The sequence below is a fragment of the Mya arenaria genome, chromosome 10 (assembly GCF_026914265.1).
Source record: "Mya arenaria isolate MELC-2E11 chromosome 10, ASM2691426v1".
NCBI lineage: Eukaryota > Metazoa > Mollusca > Bivalvia > Myida > Myidae > Mya > Mya arenaria.
This window is the reverse complement of record NC_069131.1, coordinates 13,852,176-13,876,551: the sequence shown is the minus strand read 5'-3', so window position 1 is coordinate 13,876,551 and position 24,376 is coordinate 13,852,176. Positions and strand designations below refer to the sequence as shown.

General features: G+C 35.8%; 1 protein-coding gene across 1 annotated transcript; it reads right to left on the bottom strand.

The window, feature by feature from the left end:
• Positions 1-636: 636 nt before the first annotated feature.
• On the bottom strand, positions 637-20,764 carry LOC128206679 (neprilysin-1-like). The gene is made up of 22 exons (XM_052909288.1): positions 20,653-20,764; positions 18,248-18,381; positions 17,976-18,008; positions 16,379-16,540; positions 15,610-15,693; positions 14,511-14,725; positions 13,253-13,432; positions 12,763-12,873; positions 12,124-12,269; positions 10,973-11,066; positions 9,886-10,014; positions 8,487-8,585; positions 7,987-8,064; positions 7,236-7,339; positions 6,665-6,723; positions 5,991-6,042; positions 5,291-5,358; positions 4,599-4,729; positions 3,391-3,456; positions 2,602-2,700; positions 2,042-2,118; positions 637-1,161 (listed from the first exon to the last, which is right to left on the bottom strand). The coding sequence occupies exons 1-22, from the start codon at positions 20,682-20,684 to the stop codon at positions 1,053-1,055; spliced, it is 2,262 nt and encodes a 753-aa protein (XP_052765248.1). The 5' UTR covers positions 20,685-20,764; the 3' UTR covers positions 637-1,052.
• Between the last annotated feature and the right edge of the window lie 3,612 nt (positions 20,765-24,376).

Sequence of the window (24,376 nt, the reverse complement as noted above, 5' to 3'; positions counted from 1 at the left end):
ATTTTTCTATTTTTAGTAACAGTGACCTTGACCCCACCCCCTCATAAGAAATTCCAAGCTTGCTCTTCACATAAGCTACTAGTACCTACACACAAAATTTCGTCAATATCTATCAATCCTAACTAAAGTTATTGGGCAGAAACCATTTTTCTATTTTAAGTAATAGTGACCTTGACCTTAGCTCCAACCCCCTCAAAAGCAATCCCAAGCTAGCTCTTCACATAAGCAACTTACACACCAAGTTTCGTCAATATCTATCAATGCTAACTAAAGTTATTGGGCAGAAACCATTTTTTAATTTTTAGTAACAGTGACCTTGACCTTAGCCCCACCCCCCTCAAAAGCAATCCCAAGCTAGCTTTTCTCATAAGCTACCTACACACCAAGTTTCATCAATATCTATCAATGCTAACTAAAGTTATTGAACAGAAACCAATGTTTGACGCCCGATGCCGAACGACAACCTCATTCTAATAACCCGGTTTTCGTTGAAAACCTGGTTAAAAAATAGGACTACTCATTAGTTGGGTTTGTTACGTTTATTTTCCATTACATATACACACACTAGAATAAGTATAAGTTTCAAACGTACACGTTCATTTTCAAAACTTTTTTATACCAAACAGTATACCAGACAGAACGATAATTATACAAATATATCAAAATATCATATCATGAAACACACAAACATACTGGTTTGACCGTTCCAAAAACATCGCAAAAACAAACAGACAGCACTATCAACACTTGTCAAATGTACCTTGTAAAGTTGATCTCCTCCTGTAGAATTATATTTAGTCTTATATTATCTCCCTTGTGGAACCATAATTAGTCTTACATGACCTCCCTTGTGGAACCATACTAAGTCTTACATGATCTCCCTTGTGGAACCATATTTTGTCTTGAATTATCTCCATTTTGGAACTAAATTACTTATTATAGTATCTCCCTTGTGAAACTATATTTTGTCTTGTATTATTTCCTTTGTAAAACTTAATAATGTCAAATATTATTTCCCTTGTTAAACTAAACTATTATCTCCCTTCAGAAGCTTATCTTCTTTTCCAGACGGAGCATTTCTTTTTCGGGTTCATAAAGGATCCCGGCTTACATTGGAACGTTTCCGAAAACTCTTGTGAGTTTTGTAGCGTTCCTATAACCCTGCAATAAATAAAAGAGGATTCTTACTAAAACGGAGTTCACAGCATTGCCATGTATATTGTAATCCAGTTACAAGAAATATTGCGCTATTTTGAACATATGCTCAGATACAACTTATCACGAACAAGGTAGTGTGACTTCAATTGCTATGGGTTGCAAAGCACGCTGTCGATATTAGATTCGTACATGATGCTATGTTCATGTACAGTCTAATTTACAAGGAATGTAAAATGTGTTAAATCAATTATCAAAGAAACGATTTTGAATTGTCAGAAACATCTTTTGAAAAAGACGACGCACAAAACCAACCGGAAAGCATTCAGAGTCAAAAGCCTAAAACGTAACCAATACTTGTTTAAACGCACAGAAAATAGAGCCAGACAGCCACATAGCGTGGCAAGAAAAGAGGCGCAAAATACCGTAAAAGCAACCGTGGTAGCAAGCTCAGATTGGGATAATAAGGAACTCTCATTGGGTTTAAAGGGACTTAACACCAGATGATACCATTGCAAGAAAATCGTCAAAAACTTACTTTCTGATGAATAACATCGCTAACTACACATTTATCTTTCGCAGTTTTTGCGGATTTTTCCATTTCGAAATTTCGTCGGTTAATGTATCTGTACTATCACGTGACGTTCACTTGCTTAATATACACACTATAAACTGGGAAACCATTAAACGCTATTTTAAAACGGGTATACTCAGCTGAGATAGCTTCAAAATATTCTTTTAATCATGTAAAATGTAAAGCATTATCGGCCTTATACTAGCTTGTATTGACTAGTCAATTGGCTTGTTTTAGGAAATACTGTATTTGCCGACTTTGCGACCACCTGGTGTCTAGTTCCTTTAAACCACTTTGAGTGCTAAACCGTACCTGAACTGTGCGGGGCTATGAGGGTCAGTGTTAATGGAGTTTTTCAGCTCCTCCGGCTTCTCTTTATCGCACCAAATCTGAAGATTACCAATGCGACATATAATAAAGCCATCCGATACACAATAATTTTTGTCATCCAGCAATTGGCAATGGTGTTACACTATGAGGCCTGGGTATCATATAAGTGTTGTATCATTTGACATGATATCAATATACACATTGCTAATATGGGATATAAATGACGGAAATTCACTGCGCAAACAGTTATCACATTTCCTTTTAATTTTATTCTTTGTTTCGTTCAACTTTCCAAGTCAAGACAGTGTGCTGCAATATCCTTTTCGGTATAATATTTACATATTTTCTTCTTTTACACATTGAACCATTTTAAATAATACCCAAATAACATGTTGATTCCTGGCATTTACATTTTACAATAGTTTTCATCTGATACCTTAAAATGTCGTTATCATAAAATATACTGTATCCATGTAGTGGTTTCATAACTTTAACGACTCGTAATGCTTTAATTGTAATTTTACGCATACGGTTTTCTGTACCTGAGCAAAGTTGATAAAGAACAGTTGGTTGTGTGATAAATTCATCCCTGGTAACGGAAGTTCCTCCTTGCCAACCGAATCCACCCATTTTCGGTACGCCTGTAAATTTAAAGACGTGTAAATCATAAAAGGGAAAATAGTTTGAATATATATGCAAACAAACTCACTACGAAATGCCACATAACCTTTTTGAATAAGAACTGATATAATTCTTGCAAATTTGGGCGAAAATCCAATTTCATGTCCAAACCACACACTTACCCTAAATTACAAAACCACACACTTACTCTAAATTACTAAACCACACACTTACCCTAAATAACAAAACCACACACTTACCATAAATAACAAAAATGACAAAACCAAACACTTACCCTAAATTACAAAACAGGCACTTATACTGAATGACAAAATCACACACTTACACTGAATGACAAAACCACACACTTACACTGAATGACAAAACCACACACTTACACTGAATGACAAAACCACACACTTACCCTGAATGACAAAACCACACACCTACACTGAATGACAAAACCACACACTTACCCTAAATGACAAAACCACACACTTACCCTGAATGACAAAACCACACACTTACCCTGAATGACAAAACCACACACTTACCCTGAATGACAAAACCACACACTTACACTGAATGACAAAACCACACACTTGCACTGAATGACAAAACCACACACTTACCGTGAATGACAAAACCACACACTTACCCTGAATGACAAAATTACACACTTGCACTGAATGACAAAACCACACACTTACCCTGAATGACTGTTTCAATCCTCCGTTATCTGCGATATTTTCCCCTAACGTATTCTCTCCATCAACCTGAAAAATGTCAATGTCACATTAACGTGGCCAATCACGTAAATTTAGGAAAAAAACATCCACATATCGGTGAAACTTCCATAAACCTTCTTATAAAAAACTGTCCAGAATACTTCCGGTTATTTCACACAGGTCCGTGCTTAGTACACTTACACCTCGGAATCATTAAATGAGACTTTTTGATTCCTATAATTAAGTACCATTTAATAGTATAGCTTAAATAATGTCTGGCTTTTTAGTTCTTAGTTATGTACCTCCTGTTTATTGCCATGTGTCACAGTAGGGTGCCATTTTTCTGTGTATTGTTTATAGGTTAATTGCCATTTAGATCATACTAGGCCCAGTACCGATATTATCCTGTGCATTTAATGCTTCCTTACAGAATGAACTTCGCATCAAAACGCTGTATCAGTTTATTGTTTTCATATTGTCATTAATTCCAATCTGTGGGGCAACAAATCCACCAAAATGGTCCACAATGCACTGCGCCATCTTCTGAAAATGTTCTAGAAACATACACCTGTTTTTTTCTATATATACCCCCACCACATAAGCCACCACCTGTGCATACTGATATCCAATTTTTATGACAAGCAATGTATATTTTCGGCAAACAATGCATAGTACATTATTGCAGAAATTATCAAGAACGCCCTTGGCCAAATACCTCGTACACAAATACATCATTTCGACCTAATCACCGTTTTAACCAAGTTCGGGTCCAGGAGTTTGAGCTAAATGGGGCGTAACTTCGAGGTGCAACTGCGGACATGTGCCGCGTCCAACAGAAAATTATATGGTGTAAAAGTAATTTCAGGGGTCCTTACCCTGAAGATAAATCTATTTTAATCTAAGACTGTGAACTTCTATATTTTTTTTCTTCGATATTGACATTAAAAAGCTTGCATGGCCTATTTAGGCCTCCCAATCCCGCCCTATCCGCCAGTGGTCAATATAGATACAAACACTACCAAACACTCACTTTCTACATTTATCCCAATCTCAGGAACCACAAATCTGTCATGATGGATGTACTGCGTCCTAATACGGAAATTCTACAAGATAAGATGAGATAAGATGCTTCCAATCTCCCCACAGGTTCCATGTTAGTTTCTTTTAAAGCACACTTCTTCCCAACTTACGTGAATCCCAATGTCGGGGACCACAAATCCGCCATATTGGTCCACAATGCACTGCGCCCTCTTCTGGAAGTTCTCCAGGATGGTCGTGTCCCACCAGTTGCGAAGGTTGCCTACCTTGTCGTACTGGCTACCTGTTGATAAGCAATTCGTGAATATTACATTATTTCAATCTGTAAATGATTTCCTGATTCTAGTGTCACTTATAGTACCGACTTAAGCGCTGTTTTTTATTTTCAAAAATCAGTAACACATGAACTTTGTATACTCATTGATACCGAGGGACAAGAAATGAGAACACTTTACTGTGGACGAAATTTCTTGTAAATCCATGAAATAATACAATGAAAACTACAGCGACAAGCCAAGTTGTCAAATGATGTATGATGACCCCGTTTAAAGGCCAAAGGTCAAGGCCCAATGAAAATCGCCCAAACAGGAGACCCACATCGTACATTACAGACAAATCACACACGCATGTTGGAGTTATCGCCCTAGAACGATCTGTCGTATGTACTTTGTATGTATTTCTCGGAAAAAGATATTGGTAGGATAGTGTTTAATCGTATTTAACATTTTAAATTTTAAGACATAATATGGATGACGGCAAATTGAAAAAAGGTAAACAATTGTGGAATTGTTCGTATACAGAATTCGTGGAGTACTTAATATCTGAGCAAATTGATGGTAGGTACCTTGGTCATCGAATCCATGCGTGATTTCATGGCCAATTACAACCCCTATTCCTCCGTAGTTCATAGATCTGAAACAAGACTTGCAAAGAAAATGTGCTTATACCCGAAGGCCCGTGCAGCAATAAGTTAAAGCAGCCAATTGCTAAACACCGGATAATTCATAAACATAAACCTTTTACTATAAGAGTTTGCACATAAAAGCAATTGATTGGTCTATGGTATGATTGAATAAATATTGACCATTCAATTACTATTTCGGCCATTTTTAACCAACCCAATGACTTAACCTCTTTTATGCAATTGAGTGCTAACGGATTTAAAGGCTTTGTTTTGCTTTGCACATATTTGAACTATAACGCTCGTTCCACTTATATATTCATGAAAATATCAATGGGTCTACAGTTGTGAAATTTGGAACCGGAACACAGTTTGCAATACAGCACACATCGATCGGTATATATCGCGAAATATTTCCTTCGTTCCGTATAGGACATTCATTTGTAAGGTAGAAATTGTTGGGGTAAGGGTTAGTTAGAGTAAGGGTGTTGCTGTGTATATTTTAAGAATGTGGGAAACGGGAACGTATCCAACAAAGTCTCATATGTTGGAACATCCGAGGGTAAAACCGGAGTCCATAATCTAAATGATGCACAATTTCGAATGGAAATTATAATATAAAGAAAAAAGAGCTAAACGTTACCTTGGCTGATCCTTCTGATAAAATGGAGGCTGAAATATTCCGGCCGGAAACTCTGAAAGGAAACAAGTTACTAGTATGTTCACCTCAAGTAGCATAATCATGTTTAAGGAAAATCGTGTGACGTCGTCAGCAAAAATGTATCTCGTGGAGGAAATGGTTTTGGAGGATTCGTGTCCGCTCACAAGCTGCAAATCGTAGATATTTTTAAACATCATCGAACACATTCTTATTTTATACATTGTTATGCGTTTGTTTCGTAATCTTCTCCCTTGGTTATTTGTGAATACCTCTACAGGACTGATTCTCATTAACGGCATCACAAATAGTTTTACTGCTAAAGAATGAATAATCATGTCATGCTTAGGAAAGGTTTTCATTACTTTACAAATATATATATACGTTTCTCATGTTTTCAATACTAACAATATATTCTCCTCAGCTAAATATTGTTTGATCTAATAACATTTGAAATATTTGCATTAGTATTAATTGATTAAGGAAAATTGATTAATTGACTGCTTGAAAAAAACACTTTTCAACGGAAGAAAATGTGGATGAATATATAAGCTTTTATGCATTTTATTGCGGTGTGCCTATGGGCTTATAGCCTGTATCAAGTAAAATTAATTTATAATATAATTTTGTTACACAAGATAAGTCTGCAAAATTCTTACGGATATTATTTAAAAGGAAACTGTACTGTGCGTTGACTGTTGTGGGTGGGTCAGACCATCTGGAAATAGCGGAAAAGACAAACAGGATTAACAAAAAATATTATTCAGACGTTTACATAATTCAATACACGAGTTTCATATTTGTATTGTGTTACCCAGTCTGCGGATGAAGTCAATGTGGACATTATGACAAGAAATTCGGTAAATTAGCATTGTGCTTAAATGATAACTCTCTATGCATACGTTTGGAAATGTGTTTTGGATCAAAAGCTTTTTTTAACAATTATCATTCGCAAAAACACACTTTACACGCTTAAATCTAATATAAAACTATATTTACTGGTCGTCAACTTTTATTAGTTTGCAATAGGGCGTCCGTTCTTGGTTTTAAGTTTTTCAAATCTCTATGCATCACTACTTAATCATAACGTTTACCGTTTCACTTTGTGTTCACTCTATCTAACATTGCAACCCATACCCAAACCTGGTTTTTGTTTCACTCTCTGGTACCGTTATTAGGACAACCAACCCTTTTTTGTTTAACCCTGGTGCCGTGACCAGGACAACCCACCCGTTTTTGTTGAACTCCATTCTTAGCACAGATATATCTCCCATTCCCCAGCGCTGAAGGTTACCAAGGACGTTCTGGAAGTATTCTGTGCTGTTAACTTCAACCTGGAAAACATCGGTTTATAGTATTTTTTAAACTAATATGAGAGTACAGAAGAGTTTGAAATCAATCAAGTCAGACAAAAATACAAAACGAGGATATACAAATTTGTTCCACTTCTATTCTAAAAGTACTATTAATGTGCTCTTCATTCTATTTAACAAGGTATGTCCACAGTGCATATCTTCATCGATATTCAAGAAGATGACAAGAAGATGCTGTACTGCCAAAAACAAAACAGTCAGTTTAACATTTGCTGATCAATTCTAACGGTTTCTGAAGTCATAGCAGCGGTTCGGCATTTGGAGTCAATCGGATCTTAGACTTTATTAAGTGACTTTGCAATACGTTTACTCCCATTACTGGCAATCGTTTTATGTTCCTGAAACATGAATCGTTTAGCACTGCGCTGGAGTCAACACGGCGACTCGTGCTTTAAAACCTTGATGCAAACAATTGGGAGAAAAATGCGTGAATGTTAAAATATGAATCGTGTCAATAACTAAATAGCAGATTGAATTGTGCCGTTCGTCAATATATGTGTTTTAAGGTAAATGAACTGCAATTATAATCGTTTTCGTACTTAACGTTCTTATAAGCTCAGTTGGAATATTATTTTATAATTCATCATATTAATGACGTCATCCCTTACGTCATCATACAGTTGATTCATCGATTGGTCATCCAAAATGTCATCTGAGTAACCGATCCACTGCTGCATCGCGTCGGCCTGTAAAAAGAACTGGGTTCTTTGATGCTGCGTTATCTTTAATCAAGAAGAGAGGTAATGGAATCTTGTTTTACAATCGCTTTGAAATGGGTTTTGTAAAAGTCATAATCAATCATATGATTGTTCATAAAACCATCAATCAATATAATTTATAGTACAATCTTACAAGTGTATGTTTTGTATAGGTGTGTCAATTTATTTACCTTTGAAATTAAGTTAGAAACGTCATGTAAAACAAAAACAAATTAGACAATAACGGCGCTTACAAGTCCTGACGGCATCTTTTACTTGTGTTGTGATCGATGTAGTAGTAACAATTATATATGCAAATGTGAATTCAATGTATTTTAGTCAGTGCTAGAAATACATATTTTCATATTAAAAATATCACGCTGTTCAAAAACAAACGAAACCCACGTCACCTTTTCCTTGGCTGCTGTGCGCGTGCTTTCGTCCATCCAGGACTGCTCCATCAGGATCTCTGCGAAAGCGTCCCGGAGACCGTTGATCATATCAATCGCCTGGAGGATATTTAAAAGCAAATATTCAATTGTAAAGACATTTTTACCACTCGACTCGTGCTGATTATTCACATTGGTTAACGATTGTCTCATTATTTATATTTTACTGTATATACATGTATCTTAATTGTATTAAAGGAGCTCAAAACCAGGCACCAATTTCTCAAAACTTCTTAAGTCCCATATAACAGGATAAAGCTAATCTCACTATTTTTTTTGTTCTATAAAATGTGTTATATTTACTTGTTAAATAGTTTTTAGAAATTATGTAGGAACTATCTGTATGATTATCAGAATAAACCATTTTTCATTTATCAAAATTTGTTTTCAGTATGTATTTTACGCTAATTGAAATAAGCGACTTAAACCTGGTTAAGCTTAAGAAGTTTCGAGAAATTGGGGCCAGGTGATACAATTGCAGGAAAAAAAAATCGTAAAAATACTTAAATCAAAATGACATCGTTGTGTACATCACATCGAATCTTACTTACTGATGTATCATATCGCTTACGACACACGTATCCTTGAAGCAGTTTTTGCATATTTTTCAATTCAAAATTAACTGGGTCTCACAGTCTAAATATAGACACTATTTACTGGGAAACCTTTATGCGCTATTTTTAAATGTGTATACCCAGCTGTGACAGCGACAAAATATTATTTTAATGATTTTAAGTGACGCATTGTTGGCCTCATACTAGCTCGTATTGACGATTCTAGGCTTAATTTGAGGAAATACTAAATTTTCCGATTTGGGGTTTTTCTGGTGTCTAGTCCCTTGAACATTTCTCCGTCTAGATATAATTACTTAGTTGGAGTAACTAGGCGCGCGTGCTGAAATGAAATACTTAGTTACTTTTACTTTGTCTGGACAACATTTTATCCTTTGCTTTATTGAGAAAGCTAGTTGATATGTATCCTGAACTAAACTGCGGTTTTAAAGCTCTCACAGATTGACCAATTTGACAACTTCTTCATTTTGTGCCTCAGAGTCAGCTGATTTCGGAACTAATGCTTTCAATTCAGACATATAAGACAACTCACAATAGAACAGAACTCAACTGTTTAGAAATCTGCCGAAAAATTCATTTTCTTAAATGGTTAGTAAATAGTAACGCTTTTAGCCGTAAAGCATCCAAATTCGAGCGTAAATATTAAAAGCTGCATTCTGATCTTTATCAGCAGTCCTATGTAACCGGTTTTCAGACATGTACGCAAAATTTGGTTCATTCTAAGATAAAAATTAAAGAGTTGTCAAAACGGTCAATCTGTGAGAGTGCATGCCTTAAGTTCCACTTACCGTTCCTTTGGCCTGCTCGTCGAAGGCTTCCCGGACATAGAGGCTACCCACGGCCGCCCCCAGCTGAAGGATGGAGTAGGACACGCACCCCCTCCAGCGGGCTCTCTGGGTCGACACCCCGTACACAACCTAGTAACAAATGTTTTATTTGTGCCAATTGTTTGCATATTATAAAACTGGAAAAATGTCACAACTAGCCATCGTTTGGTGAACAAAATTAACCAGCGTGTTGATATGATAAGGCAATGGAAAAAAGCCCCGTAGACGAACACCGGTGATATTGTTTAATGGCATACAGTTCAAAAGCAAAGCCTTATACAAAGACGAGAAAAAGAAATGCTTCTGGAACGTTCACGTTTTATAGAGTCAGACATCGATTACTTGTTCTCGTTTGAAAAGTGAAAAAATGCTTTTATCTATGATAAAACATGTACAAATTATTATTATTAATAATTGGATAATGTTACAATAGATGCTCTACTTTGCCGAAAAGCGTTAGTAACGCTTTTCTAAATTAAATAATTTCAGGCTCGGATTTACCTAATCCTGTTCAAATAAGTACCTGGCAGTTGCTGTTTGTTTACGAAAGTAAGTTAAATACAGTCGCTATTTCGAAGTCGTTGTGAACTCGAGAAAAACTTCGTGTTAACGAAAATTCGATATGTTCGAAAAACAACAAGTGTATAACTAACCCCAACTTGTTTGAAAACACAGTTCGACATAACTATAACATCGAGATAACAGATATCGAAATAACGAGATTACACTGTAACTCAATTTCAGCAATTAACAAAATGCCAACATAACATCTGTGAACAAGTCTTATTAAATACATTTGGAGTTAACGCCCTTGAAAGGTAAAATAACACTACATTCGGAACCTCTTGGCCATTTCTAACAGACACAACTTCGGATGTATATGGACGGTTTACAATTTTTTTTATTGAAATTACTACGCGTAGTTAACGCTGCAAGTACATGTAGATCGCGTAGTAATGTCAATTTAGCAGTTACGCGTATAAACTTAATGATAGTTAATAAAAAGTTGTAAAAACGGTAAATCTGTGAGAGCGCAGCTTTAAATTACCTGATTGTATTCCTCGATATAGTCCTGGAAGCGCTGTTGGAGGTTTCTCGCTCGGTTTTGCATTATTCGCCATACCATGTAGTTGGCTATTGTCCTGAACGTGGGAAATATACATGTAGTTGGCTATTGTCCTACACGTGGGAAATATACATGAAGTTGGCCATTGTCCTGCACGTGGGAAATATACATGTAGTTGGCTATTGTCCTGCACGTGGGAAATATACATGTTGTTGGCTATTGTCCTACACGTGGGAAATATACATGTGGATGGTCAGGTGTCAAAGAAAATTGATTGCTTATGTCAACTCAACTGAGAGTTAAGAGAAATTTTGTCCGTCCACGACTAGATAAGATGTTGTTTGGATTTATGGTCAGAGGTCCTTTATGGGGTCTTTATTCAAGAACAACCTGACGTACTATGAAACTGACGACTGGAATTGTACCTGTATTTTTCAATGTATTATTGGTAACACCCACCAACGCCCTGACGTTCATATATTTTCTAATACACACTATCAAGGTGACTGAACAGTGAACATAATATTATTAACTAGTTTGGGCCGAGTAGGTACCGGTATGTAATGATCTTGCGAGGTCAATGAAGTTAAACCAGTCATATGCATTATCAGAGAGACGACAAGGCTATGTCATTTATTGCAAAACAGCTGTAAACATGACATGTTTGTCGTTTATTTAAAACAAATATCGTATAAGCTTGTATAGTATCGACAAGTATTAATTCATAATTTAAAATTGCTATCATCACTCGCGATGACAGTTGCTCATATGTACTAAGTTAAACAGGGTTTGCTGTTCAAATTTAACTGTCATGTCTTTTAAATGGGAATACCGGTAAAAACAATCACTTAACGTTACTTTTTTCTTATTTTAACTGTTGAGTAAAGAATCCGCTTTGTCATCCGGTTAGAACAGTGGTAAGCGCACGCGCTTCTCCCCAAGGGTTCTATTCCCAACCTGGAGTATGTGGATTTGGTTTATGGTTACCAAGCCAGATAAGTTTCACATGCTTCAGCCACAACACAAGACCACACTCTCGCGCAAAAACTTGCCTACGAAACCTATCATGTCTTTTTTCACAATCGGTGTTAAATAAATTTTAAACGAAAGAATACACTTATGTCTTCCCTCACCTTTTAGGGAATGTCTGCACGACCACGAGCACCTTCTCGTAGTATTTTAAGGCGCTCACGAGGACAGGCTCATCCACCTCTATAGTGATGTTCAGGTCAGAGTCCACCAGGCCAAAAACCTGCCTGGTGAAGTTTAACCAGCTGAACTGGAAAAAATGGAGAAATGTTGAGTGATTAATCGCACGAGAGCATGTCGAACATCTATGGTAATGTTCGGGTGAATGTCGGAAATGATGTGAACACGTCAATGTTGTAAATGTAGCGAATTTTAAGTATAACAATCGAATGCCGTGAATGCCATGAATGACATAAATGACATGAATGTCGTAAATGTTATGTCATAAATGTCGACAATGTCTATAATGTTGTAAATATCTCGAATGTCGTGAATGTCATAAATGTCGTGAATATCTAGAATGTATTGAATGTCATAAATGTCGTAAATATATAGAATGTATTGAATGTCGTAAATATCGTGAATGTCTTGAATGTCGTGAATATCTAGTGTGTCTTGAATGTCGTGAATGTCGTTTGTAATACCTGCAATTGAATGTCGAATGTTGTATGTTCAGTAAACTTTATAAAGCTCACACAAAAACTTTGTCAACAGATGTATACGGCAATGTTTATCCTGTGTACCTGTACGGGGTCCGTAGGTTTGGGTTCCGGGAACCTGACCTTCATATCTGCCAAAGTCATCTTGTTATAGGTGGCAGAACTGTCCCGCAACTCAGCGTTCGTCATCGATATCTATACATATCAATTATTGTGCTTATTTATTGCCTCAAAGTTTCAGTTTTATGAAGAACAGCGGATTTTGGACCGAACATGTTTTGAATTTTGTAGTTTTCACCATTATCCCTTTTTTCTACAAATCGAAATGCGATTATGTTTTTACTAGTACAAATCAACTAAATTAGCACCATTTTACCTCTTTCTCTTTCAAAGGATATGAGACTTTTCAGCGGGATTGGGAAATGGACAAGTAATAAGGTAGTTTCCATTGAAATATGACTAATGCGTTACAATCAAATGATACTAACAATACAATAAATAATCGATCGTTCTCGTTAAACGGAGAAATGACGAATTTGAATTTAAGGTGTAACAAAAGTTTTACGAAACGTACATTTGCAATAGCGGTTTCAAACGCAACTGCTTCCCTTATTTCCGCTTCCGCCGTTGTGATGTTAGCACCGAATTCAATGGCAACATTGGTGGCCAACCGGATATAGGCTTCTACCATGGGACGGTAGGACTCGTCCAGGTAGTACGTCCGGCTGGGCAGACCGAAGTCCTGCTGGTCAAACTGTGAGGAACATGTTTTTGTTTTAATTCATCGCTACAAGCAAGCCGATCTATGTGAGTACATCCTGTCCTCCATTTCGTTTATTAGCCTACGTTTCTGAGGATAACCCAGGAGTCTTTATCGCTTCATTGGAACGGTTTCGTAAAAATTGTAAAACAGGGACTATTATCTAAACTAATAGTAACAACATGTACATAGCTTAGAAATTAAATGTTGCAGATGTTAAAGTACTTGAAACAAAAAGGCCAAAACAATAATTAAGTCTGGTTCCGGCGATCCGATAGACCCTAAAAGTTAGGCACCCGACCTATTTTATTATATATATTTATAGCTAAGAAATTAAAATATTAAGAATGTTTAAGTACTTTTGTAAAAATATTTAAGGCCCAAACAATACAAACATCTGTTCAATTGACCCGACAGACTCTACAATTAAGGCAACCACACTGTTTTATTCATTTTTTATTGAAAAAGAATTCAATACGAATCATTCGATACAGATGATGTCTTAAAGCCAAACGATATATTTAAGTGTTTTAATAGTGACCTAATGCAAGAAGTGTAAAAACAACAACACAAGTGCAAGCATGACAGAAAGATACATATAACATGATTAATATTGATTTTTTACTAGAACAAAACAAAATCCGACATGCATTCCCTATTTTTTTCAAGCATGTCACAGGCACTAGACTTTAATTTTTTATCTATATTTTTGGCCTGATAATTAAGTCTTCATTTATGTGATGTTCTTCAAAGGTCTGCTTTTTTAATACGCATTGCACACATTCCTGAACTATACATAGATCAGACTATCCTATAAAAACTCACTTCTTTTCAAATTGACATTATTGGTATCAGCACTTTGTATTGAGTAACAATTTGCGAACACAAGAACAAATGTCTCATGTAATATCCAAGCTATGCGTACGAGAAATCTAACAGAATTATCAGATTGTTTGAAAAAAACATTATTATACTTTAAAATAACGTTTATTTTCAAAGCATTTTTCTCAACACAAAGATCGATAGAAGTGTTAATTCAAACAAACGCTTCTATCAAAATTATCTAACTTACCGATACAATATGGTTTGTGGAGTTCTTATTGTCGATGCCCACTCCCATGTCAATGATAACCTTGTTGTTATACTTCCGCAGGGTGGTGATAAGCCTCGCCAGATCAAACTTGGACTCCTCCCAGTTACCCCCTGGTTTTGACCCCAGGATAGGCCAGCCCCCAAGTTCCTCTAGTAGAGGTATTGCAGGACCGACTCCTTTTTGTTCTATCAGATCTGTAACAATATTTATATGAAAAACTACAGAAGCAAGCCCAGTAGACAAAAGTTTAAACATAACCCCGTTTAATGGCGCAGGGTGAACGTCAAAGACGTAGAAAACAAAAACAAACAATCAAAAACGAGAAACATTGAACAACAGCACAAAACTCCACAAACAGCACACTTCATGTATACTATATGAAAAACTAGGTTTGTTTATCAAAGAAAAACAAGCATAGACAAATAGACACCCCATTTCGAACTTTCAAGGTTTTTTTCCAGTTAAACTAAGGGTCAGAGTTGTGGATAAATCAAGCTCTTACTATGTCTAGTAAAAGGAATGGCAGAACTACTGCACTATAAGATTTAATACAAATACACCTCGCAAAACCGAACGTCACATTATTCTCGTTACCTCCCACAGATTTGACACGTAAGAAGTTAAGAACTACTTAAAGCGATATTAGCAAACTTGTATCCGAGTTCACCCCAGAGTTTGACACTTAGAAAGGCCAACCGCCCAGCTAGCGTTTCCAGTACAAAAACAGTAGATCTGACTCCTTTTTGCTCTGTCAGATTTGTAAATTATCAAGTAGTCAATAGGCCCATGAGGCCTCTCTCAATCAAATTCCGATAAATACCAGTAACCATATTTCCATGTTTTGCAATATGCCAGATCAAGACGCATGTGGCGATTCAAGCGGATAAAAAGTGATTATCAAACTTTATTTTATATGACATTTAGAACAATGTATTTACATTTTTCTCTACGGTTAGAGTATGCATTGTATATAAAAGTATATCCCACAAGTAAGGTAGGCACCATTTACTATCTGTAATCTCTTACTTAGGACTTTTTATTGCATTGTCAGTATTAAACGGCATTATGCTGGGTCTACCTGTATCGACGCACGACTGGTAGAGATCCTTCGCCTTCTGTATTGCCGTGGCGTTGGGGCGGGTCACCGGCTGCTCCAGGAGGTCTGGACATTGACAGGGAATGTAAGATTCAACATTTGAATTTAACACCAAGCGAAGTATTTGATTATGAATGCAGACATGTGGATCATTTAAATCAAGACAGGAATATACTTTTTTTAATAGGAAGATAAGGACAAAGTACCGTATAAATTGGTACTTAACTTTAAAGTAACAGGCTAATGGTTTGTAAAATGCATTTTTTATTACGAAATAAAGTTTGGCAAATCATAAGGAGTGTTAAAACAAACAAAACACTACCAAAAGCTGGAACCCTACAGCAAATGTTGATATTTGCTCATATTTCGTCTTTAAAGACCAACATTTTCATTAGCGTTTACATTTTGTATAACGAGATTGAAAATTAATTACGGCTGTGGTGTTGCGTAATTTGTAGATTGACATTATCACGTGATGTTATCAATGAATCCTTAAGAGGTCAACATATCCTTCACTTTTGTTTAAGTCCCGGTGGCCGTGTGGACTAGCCGGCTGTTTTTTAAAAAAAATGTTGCATTTATCGGCGTGAGTCAAATAATGATAAAATAAGTGTTTTCAGATGCATTAGCGGAAAAACTAATTATTGGTCCGAAAACATGAGCGAGTCACTTATAGTAGTCACACTTTTACCAGATTAATCTACACTAAATAACTACGTATTGGTACAACAAACTACCAACAACGACGTACATTTGCTGATGTACTCAACGTTATCCCTAAGGATGCCCCAGTTGTCGATATTGGCCCTGTCTTCCGGGATCACGTGACTCCTTAGGAACCCCCCGCACGAGTACTGGTAGAAGTTTTCACAGGGGTCAACAGCGGAATCCAGGGAGTCCAGGACGCGGGCAGCTGGAATGGTAACAGTGCTTAGTTCAAACGTATGTGTACAAACTGGAAGGGAAGAGGAGAGTAAACAATACAATGTAATACATTTAATCAAAGAAGGCTAATATATTTTTTTTTAAATAAAATCAAAGCACTGGACGTGGATAGCGGCTCGCGTACCAAAAAGTAGTTTTGTCTCTTTGTTTTTGTTGTTTTCAATACTTTGCCGTTGTGTGTTTCATTTCTTTGATCTTGACCAATATGTAGCCTTAATTTCGGTCCCGAACCAAGTATGTATGGAAGTGTTGGAGTTTTCCTCAAAAAACAAACTAATTCACATTTTTTCTGTCTATTTTATTCATGCACTTCTGTTCATTTTTTGGCAAATTTGGAATTCCCAATTTTAGTCCAAAGCCGGATTTTCCCCTATCAGAAAAGCCCCGTCTCTATTTCCAAAATGGTGGAAAAACACTGATGTGTGTTTTCATCGTATAATAACCTACTACATATCAGTGGGAAATCAGGATTCAACTTAATTTTCATAGAATACATTCCCTCAAACAGTCCAACAAGATAGGCAAATAAATAAGTTGTCAGCGACAGGTAATCTATTTAAACAACATTTGACTAGGGTTAAAACGAATATGTCTCTTTTATATTCTTTATAAACTATAGATGCAAGCTTGATTGCATTTTTATAAAATACGCGTGCCCTCGCTTCATATGATTTGAGTATCATGGGGTTGGCTACGATTGTCCCCGGTTTAAGGAATCGTGGTGATTCAGGCGTAAAAAATAGTTTTTGTTTGCGGTTTCTTGACCTACCCTACTTCTTTCCAAACCCTCAACCATTTTATCACCTTGAGAAATATATTTTATTTTATTTTTTTGATTTGTTTCTAAAATGAAGTCAAGTCAAGCCAAGTCAAGTCAAACAACGTTTATTCTCTCATACCATAATGTATGACATATGAGGTATATATCAAATACATACATGACTATACTCGTACAATACTAGTGATGTAAATATCGACTGTACAGATGCTAGTAAGCATATAACGTATGGAATTTGATAATAGAAAAATCTCAGGAAACAATTTGGATAGAAACACAACAAAAAATATCCTGACCTTCTTACCCTATTTTAAGGGCATGGATCCGGAAACAAACAGTTATTTTTTACGCCTCATAAAAAATTGTGAATTAAGAATAAATCTTGATGTGTATAGATGATATTGTTGAATCGTGAAGCGCCACGAACTGTCGTGGCTATATTTTTCCCAAACTAATATCATATAATTGTGAATGTTCAGTTCATGAGGTATGGATTTATGAATTTGATAGAAGGAAGTGTGGCTTGTAGACAGTGTACATTTCTTCAAGAAACTCCTGTACATGTAAAATGGAAGACTGGTAAACTTTAACAATTTGAATTTATCAAAGCACCGAAAGTACATACCGGCTCGGGTACAGCCTTCCGTGGCACACACCTCTGAAAAACGAGAAAACACACGTTAAAGTACCATGCGATTCAAATTTTTAAATTGGCTGACTGTATCTTAATAATAAATTTACTTATAAAATAATATTTCCATCCAAGATAAAAAATACCCCATACATTATTAATTATGTGTTTATTCATATAATGTTTTACAGTTTGTCGATCATCATAATGGCACAAAAGGTTATGGCGACCTGGTATCTTACCTCATATCATTGCTGTTAACTTACCTGGAATTTTGGGATTATCCCGTTCATCCTTCAGTTTGAGTGACAAGACCACAATTCCTGCCACCAGACCCACCACAGTCACGCCTAGACCGGCCAGAAATAACCGGTACAAACCAGTGGGGTTGCCTTTTCGGCTGCGAGAAGAAATATTATATAACTACAATTATTTTTACAGGCTCAAGAACCAGTTCAATAACCCCGTATATCACGCCTCCAACATAAATTACGCAACGCCATTGACCAAGGACTGCCCAATAGTTTTCCATTTTGGGTCACCAAATTTATATCGTACCAAAATGGCGTCAATTTTCGATTCTGAAGAATATTCCGATGAAAAAAATGAAAAATTTAAATTGTAAACAGGTTGTCGACGTGTCGGCTTCGCTCTCACCCAGTATGGTTGCCCCGTACATCCCATATCGGGTCACCTATTAACCCTGTAACTTATAACTATCATGACTCAGCTGTTTTTCCATATCGGGTCACTTATCTTTATATCGTACCAAAATGTCGTCCTTTTCCGATTTCGATGAATACATGTAAATGAATCATTTCCATAAATTGACAAATGTAAACAGGTTGCCGACGTGATATATATATACGTCATATATCAGCATATCGCTGTGTACAATGCATTGAATCTTAATAAATAATGTATCAACTCGCTAACTACACATTTATATTTCGCAGTTTTTGTGTATTTTTACAATGCGAAATTTACTGGACCACGTAAATACCCGTATATTTTAAAAGAGCGTCGGTATATATATTTGTAATAATTACTTGACTTTCACTTGATAAATATACCCACAATAGACTGTGAAACCGTAATGCGCTATTATAAACGGGAAAACTGAGCTGAGACACCAAGCAACAAAATATTCTTTTAATCATGTGAAAGTGATGTATTATCGGCCTCATCCTAACTCGTATTGACAATTCTAGGCTTTTTTTATGAAATGCTGCATGTGTCGATTTTGGGACCATCTGGTGTCTAGTCCCTTTAAAACAAGCCGATAAGAAAAGTGTTCGTTGTTGATTGTCCGTTTTGCCAGTCAGAGCCATGCATTTCTTGAACGGCATTTCAGTTATTGACCAACGTAACTATGGCGTTTCAATTATTGGGCTGTGACGTCATACTTAATTGTCTACTCACCCGTGTTTCAACGATAAACTTTAAGTCAGTTACAGTACATGTATTACAAATTAAACGAACTTATGCACCATTCAATTGTAACCGCGCCCCCTTCCCCCAGGTCAGGGGGTATATCGGGGAAAGCGGGGAAAATGGGCCGTATTTTTACCTTTTAGGTGGCCCGCAGTGCCGGGTGAATGCGGTGATTTTGTCTTGGCGCTCAAAATAGCGGGGAATGGTCCTAACCTAGGAACCCTGGGGTGCATGGATATTTGGCGGGGATTTACCCCGGCTTGACTGGACCAAAAGTCAAAGTCCCCATTGTTCCCCGGACCTAGGGCCGCGGTTACAATTGACTTGTGCATTATTCTAGCGGTCACTATTGCTCACTTGTTTTTATATAAACTGATACATGTGCACTACAATATATACTTATGTTTGATGTGTATGTGGATTGTCTGTGTTGTCTGAAAATTATTTGAATAAGTATGCTGACGTATTTTAGGGCGTCGTAGCATTCTTCAATTTCATCCAAACTACAGTTACAACTTATCCCATTAAGCAAGCCAATCTGAGTAGTGACCGTGTGTTGTATATATGTACTCGTTTTGCTAGAGGGGTCTGTGACCTTCATGGAAATAAATTTTCTGTTCTGATCTGTGTAGCTGATAGCCTGTTTGGCTTTCATCTGCGTGATTTTAAAATAAGTACTAATGTTTTGGCAACGTTGCTACTGGGCTTGTCCGTGAATTTTTCATTGTGTTATTGCTTATGTAGTTTCAATTGTTTCATTTAAGAATCATTGATTCTTGCAAAACATGATTTAAAATCAAAGACCACGACCAATATCTTAAAAAATAATAAAAAAATCGCCATATCTGCATACCGTAAGATTTATATAACTCGCAAACGTGACAATTTCTCCTGCACAAATATACTCACGCATGTTTTGTTAATGGCGATGTTTAAAAATTCTTGGCCATTTACACAATGCCATTCAATTCAAACACCTTTATTACACTCAGGCCATACATACATGACAACACGAGGACAAATAAGACTGGACAACAGTGCCAATAAGAGCTTAATTAATACGAATTAATGCGAAGTAGGATGACTTTGTCTAGAGTTGCGGACATTAAAATGATTGTGTATTTTTTAAGTCGTACATATGTACGAAATATGTTCTGATAATGACAATGTCTAAGAATAATTTTTAGTAACAATATGAACGGAAAAGAAACGAAAATTTAAAGAATAGTTTACTTACACGGTTCCTTGCTCCATATTTTTCTTTTCCATATTTCTCTACTTTTGCAAATAATAATATGCAAACATCTAAACTGTGGACAAACAGAAACTCAATAAAGATTAGCTAACTGAAAAATGCAATAAACAATAAGAACTATTTTTCTTGTTTTGGTAACATCAATGTCTTAAAATCAGAACAAATATTTTCGATTGACCATGTATATGATGCAGATGCTTAGCTCATATTTATTTGAACGTTTTAGATCTACTTAGCAATAAAACTATCTTCAGACCCCTCCCTTTAGACAGGGTGATTTAACGAATACGGGCCACTATCTGTGGTATAAAAGCCTTGGTCAATAAGACCACCCCGGTACCTGCGGAATTGGCATGAATTTGGGTCAGACGGGGCAAACATTTGCAAAGTCGGTGCTCTTCATAAATTATGATTAAATATAAAGCTTGCTAAAGTTTTAAAGGCTTATTTAAAATTAAATCTTGGTTTAGCGTAAGAAGTGTTTAATATTTAATCAGATACACACATCGACGATAGCGTGGCATATAAAAGAAAGAGATATGAATTTCTACGATTAAACAAGAAATAAATACATTCGGAACACCTCGGCCATTTTCCATCGAAAACAACATAGGATGTATATGGACGGTTACACTGTCATAATTCTTTTCATTTAACTACGCTGCAGGTAGATCGTGTAGTAATTTGGTTTAACCAGTATTTATTGCAGAAAATATTGAACAAAGTAAATAAGCATTTGAGCTACAGAATTACATAATATACATACAATATAATGAGTGATGAAATGCATAAACAGTTAGTAAATCACAGAATTGAGAATTAACCATAATTGGTTTTACTATGTCTTTCTTCTGTTTTCATTGTTAGCGATATGGTGAGAACAGATAATTAAAAAAAAAATATTTCTGAAATTATTTGATACACTACTGCTGGTATGAAGTGATAGAAATATACAAAATAACTGGTACAATATGAGTATTACGCAATGTTATGGTAGGATGCTATTTTTATAGAAATATAATTTCTTACAAAAGTGGGTTGAGAAATACACGGTGGTTCGGGGGAGCGGGGGGTTGATATAAATGATAGAAAAGAGTATAGGAGGGGGAGAAGGAAGGGGGGGGGTGTAGTCACTCACAGTACTCAGAGATTGTGGAAATGTTCGTAATCGGTATGTACATGTTGGAAAATAGTCTTGTTTACATCTGATGGGGCATCTTTGTCGCCAACTAGCAAAAGTTGCAAAGTGACGTTAAATTGTGGTCTAAGGCTAGTAAGCAATGCAATTTTCTGGTCGACCAATAGAGGACAAGTTAAAAAATAGTGATATGAATCTTCGATGTAGTTATTTCAATATAGCAATAAACTTAATGACTTTACTCTTGGGAATCCTAATTATGTATGCGATAATGCACTTCACTGTCAATCAATTTAAAATTAATAATACAGAATTTACGATAAAGCACTAAAATCAATGTACATTTTTACTATTATTTAAAACTTTACGAACTTCTTCTTTTCATGTACCGGTCTACAACCGATGTTGTTTTAGATGGAAACTGACAGAGGAGTATCGATTGGATATAACAAAAAAAACACAGTCTGGAAAACCGTACTCTTTAAAACATTAAACACTTAAAAAAACAACAAAAAACATGCTTTACCGTTGCAATTTGAACTTAAAGCTGCACTCCCACATATTTAACTTTTTGGCATCTTCTTTATGTTTTGTCTTGGAATTAGCCATTTGTTTGCGCAAATATCTAAAAACCAGTGGTATAAGTGACATAATCACACGGCATTTTTCATCCTTAAGTTTGCGAATTATTGATTTATGGCTTAAAGCGTTACTAACGCTTTACGGAAAATGCATAAAACATCAATTTTTGATGTTGCATGTCAATATGATTGACGAAGTATGTAGTATATTGAGATGACGTCATAAAATGTCACCTCGTATTACGGAATGGCGTTTTAGGTGGCCGCCATATATGACCATTTCAGTAAAACGGTTATGTTTTAATACGGCAACTTCAATTTCAATGATAAGAGAAGTGTTTACATAAATATGATTTCTCTCTTTAACGTCGAATGCACTTCAAATTGACATAGTTAAAGGTCAATGTTAATATATCAAGATCAAATACGAAAACACCCCATTCCCCAATTATTTTTTAAATGAAATGGATTTGTTCAGAAAATGTTTACCATTTTTAGTTTCTGTATTATTAGTTTAAATACAAAACTGGTGGCAGAATTGAAAACGGCATGTTTCTTCTCTGATATACTTTGGTAGATCTGTGTAATTCTATCAGATTGTTTTTAAAAATACCCACTTTCATTCTTTTGTATCACAGTATGAGACAAATAGTTAAATGCTACTTTTTTTTATCTTAATGAGTGACATGAGTTTCATTCTGTGCTCCATGTTGTCATACGTTAATATCTTATTCAAGGTCAATGTCATATTGAGTATAACATACCAAAATAAGTTTAGACTTTATTTATTTTTTATATAAATACTGTTGTATACAAATCATTATTTTGTTCATCATATTTTTGTTTGGTTATAACAGTACACCCTCAATAAACTACCTACATCCATAGCAAGTTAAGATTTCCTTAGCAACCAATGACTTCCTTAGCAACCACAGTTATGTGTTAGTGAACTGTTTTAAAAATCTTAGGAACACAACTAGGGGCCATATCAGTTTTATGTCGCCAAAGGCTGCTGTTACCATGGTACTAAGTTGATAATACAGTTTAAATACAGCACTAATTGCAAACATACATCTTTTAATAAATATACTATAATTCACAACTAAGTATTTTATTATCAAGATCAATACAAGTTTTTGGTTGTCGAACTCCGAGTAAAACAGTGGGGTATTTTTTATTTATGTTCAGGTAGTGCTATTGTTGTTTCCTTTTTTTACATTCCGCTTATTGGGTTATATAAAAGGTTTTTGATTCATAAAAGTCAAAGCGATTACTGACCTTTTAAATGTTTGTTTTTTCTCATTTAAATTTACTTTCAAGCAATGCATATAATCAGATGTGGTAAAAATACAGTCATATATTATAGCAGAACTCATTGTCAGAAACCCAGCCAATTTCAATAAAAAATGTATCTCGTGACACGAACTCGGGTCGCTTTGGTGATAAGCGAAGACGTTAACCAGTGCGCTAACCGGACAACCCGGGTTTGGTTTCTGAATTGACTCTGTTGTTGCGCTATTGAGATTGATGGGCACTGCGTAGTCAAGGACGCATATCTGTAGCCACAATATGAAGTTGGAAAAAATTCTGTCGATATTGAACTTGCTCGATTATATAATGAATGTTGCAGTGTTCCCTAAAGTCAAACATTCAATCCAATCTCTGTTAAGGGAGGTAAAGGCCTACACGACACTGATCGAGATATATTTTTTTTGGCTGGATTCCTGTGTAGCCACAATGGATTCATTGGGCAATTGATTGGCATTAAGTTGTATGTTGGGTTTGTTTTTACTAAATGTTCTTAGATGTAGCCCTTCTATGTTCCTAAGCAATGGGTGCACACATATACAGTGTGAATAAAACACTTTTTTGCATGTTGTCTCATAGTAGTGAATCTTTATTGCAAATCAACTGAAAATGGCCATTTTATTCACCTTCAGTACCTTCCAAATTGGGATAATTTCCCGACTTAGGAAAACTAAATAAA

What these genes read in the sequence shown, in the direction of transcription:
- LOC128206679 (XM_052909288.1), bottom strand. Translation starts at nt 20,684, where the DNA reads ATGGAAAAGAAAAATATGGAGCAAGGAACCGT. An exon ending in CGTTGAGTACATCAGCAAAT is followed by an intron (nt 15,694 to 16,378) that starts GTACGTCGTTGT and finishes GTCAATGTCCAG; the next exon opens with ACCTCCTGGAGCAGCCGGTG. An exon ending in CATAGCCCCGCACAGTTCAG is followed by an intron (nt 1,162 to 2,041) that starts GTACGGTTTAGC and finishes TATTTATTGCAG; the next exon opens with GGTTATAGGAACGCTACAAA.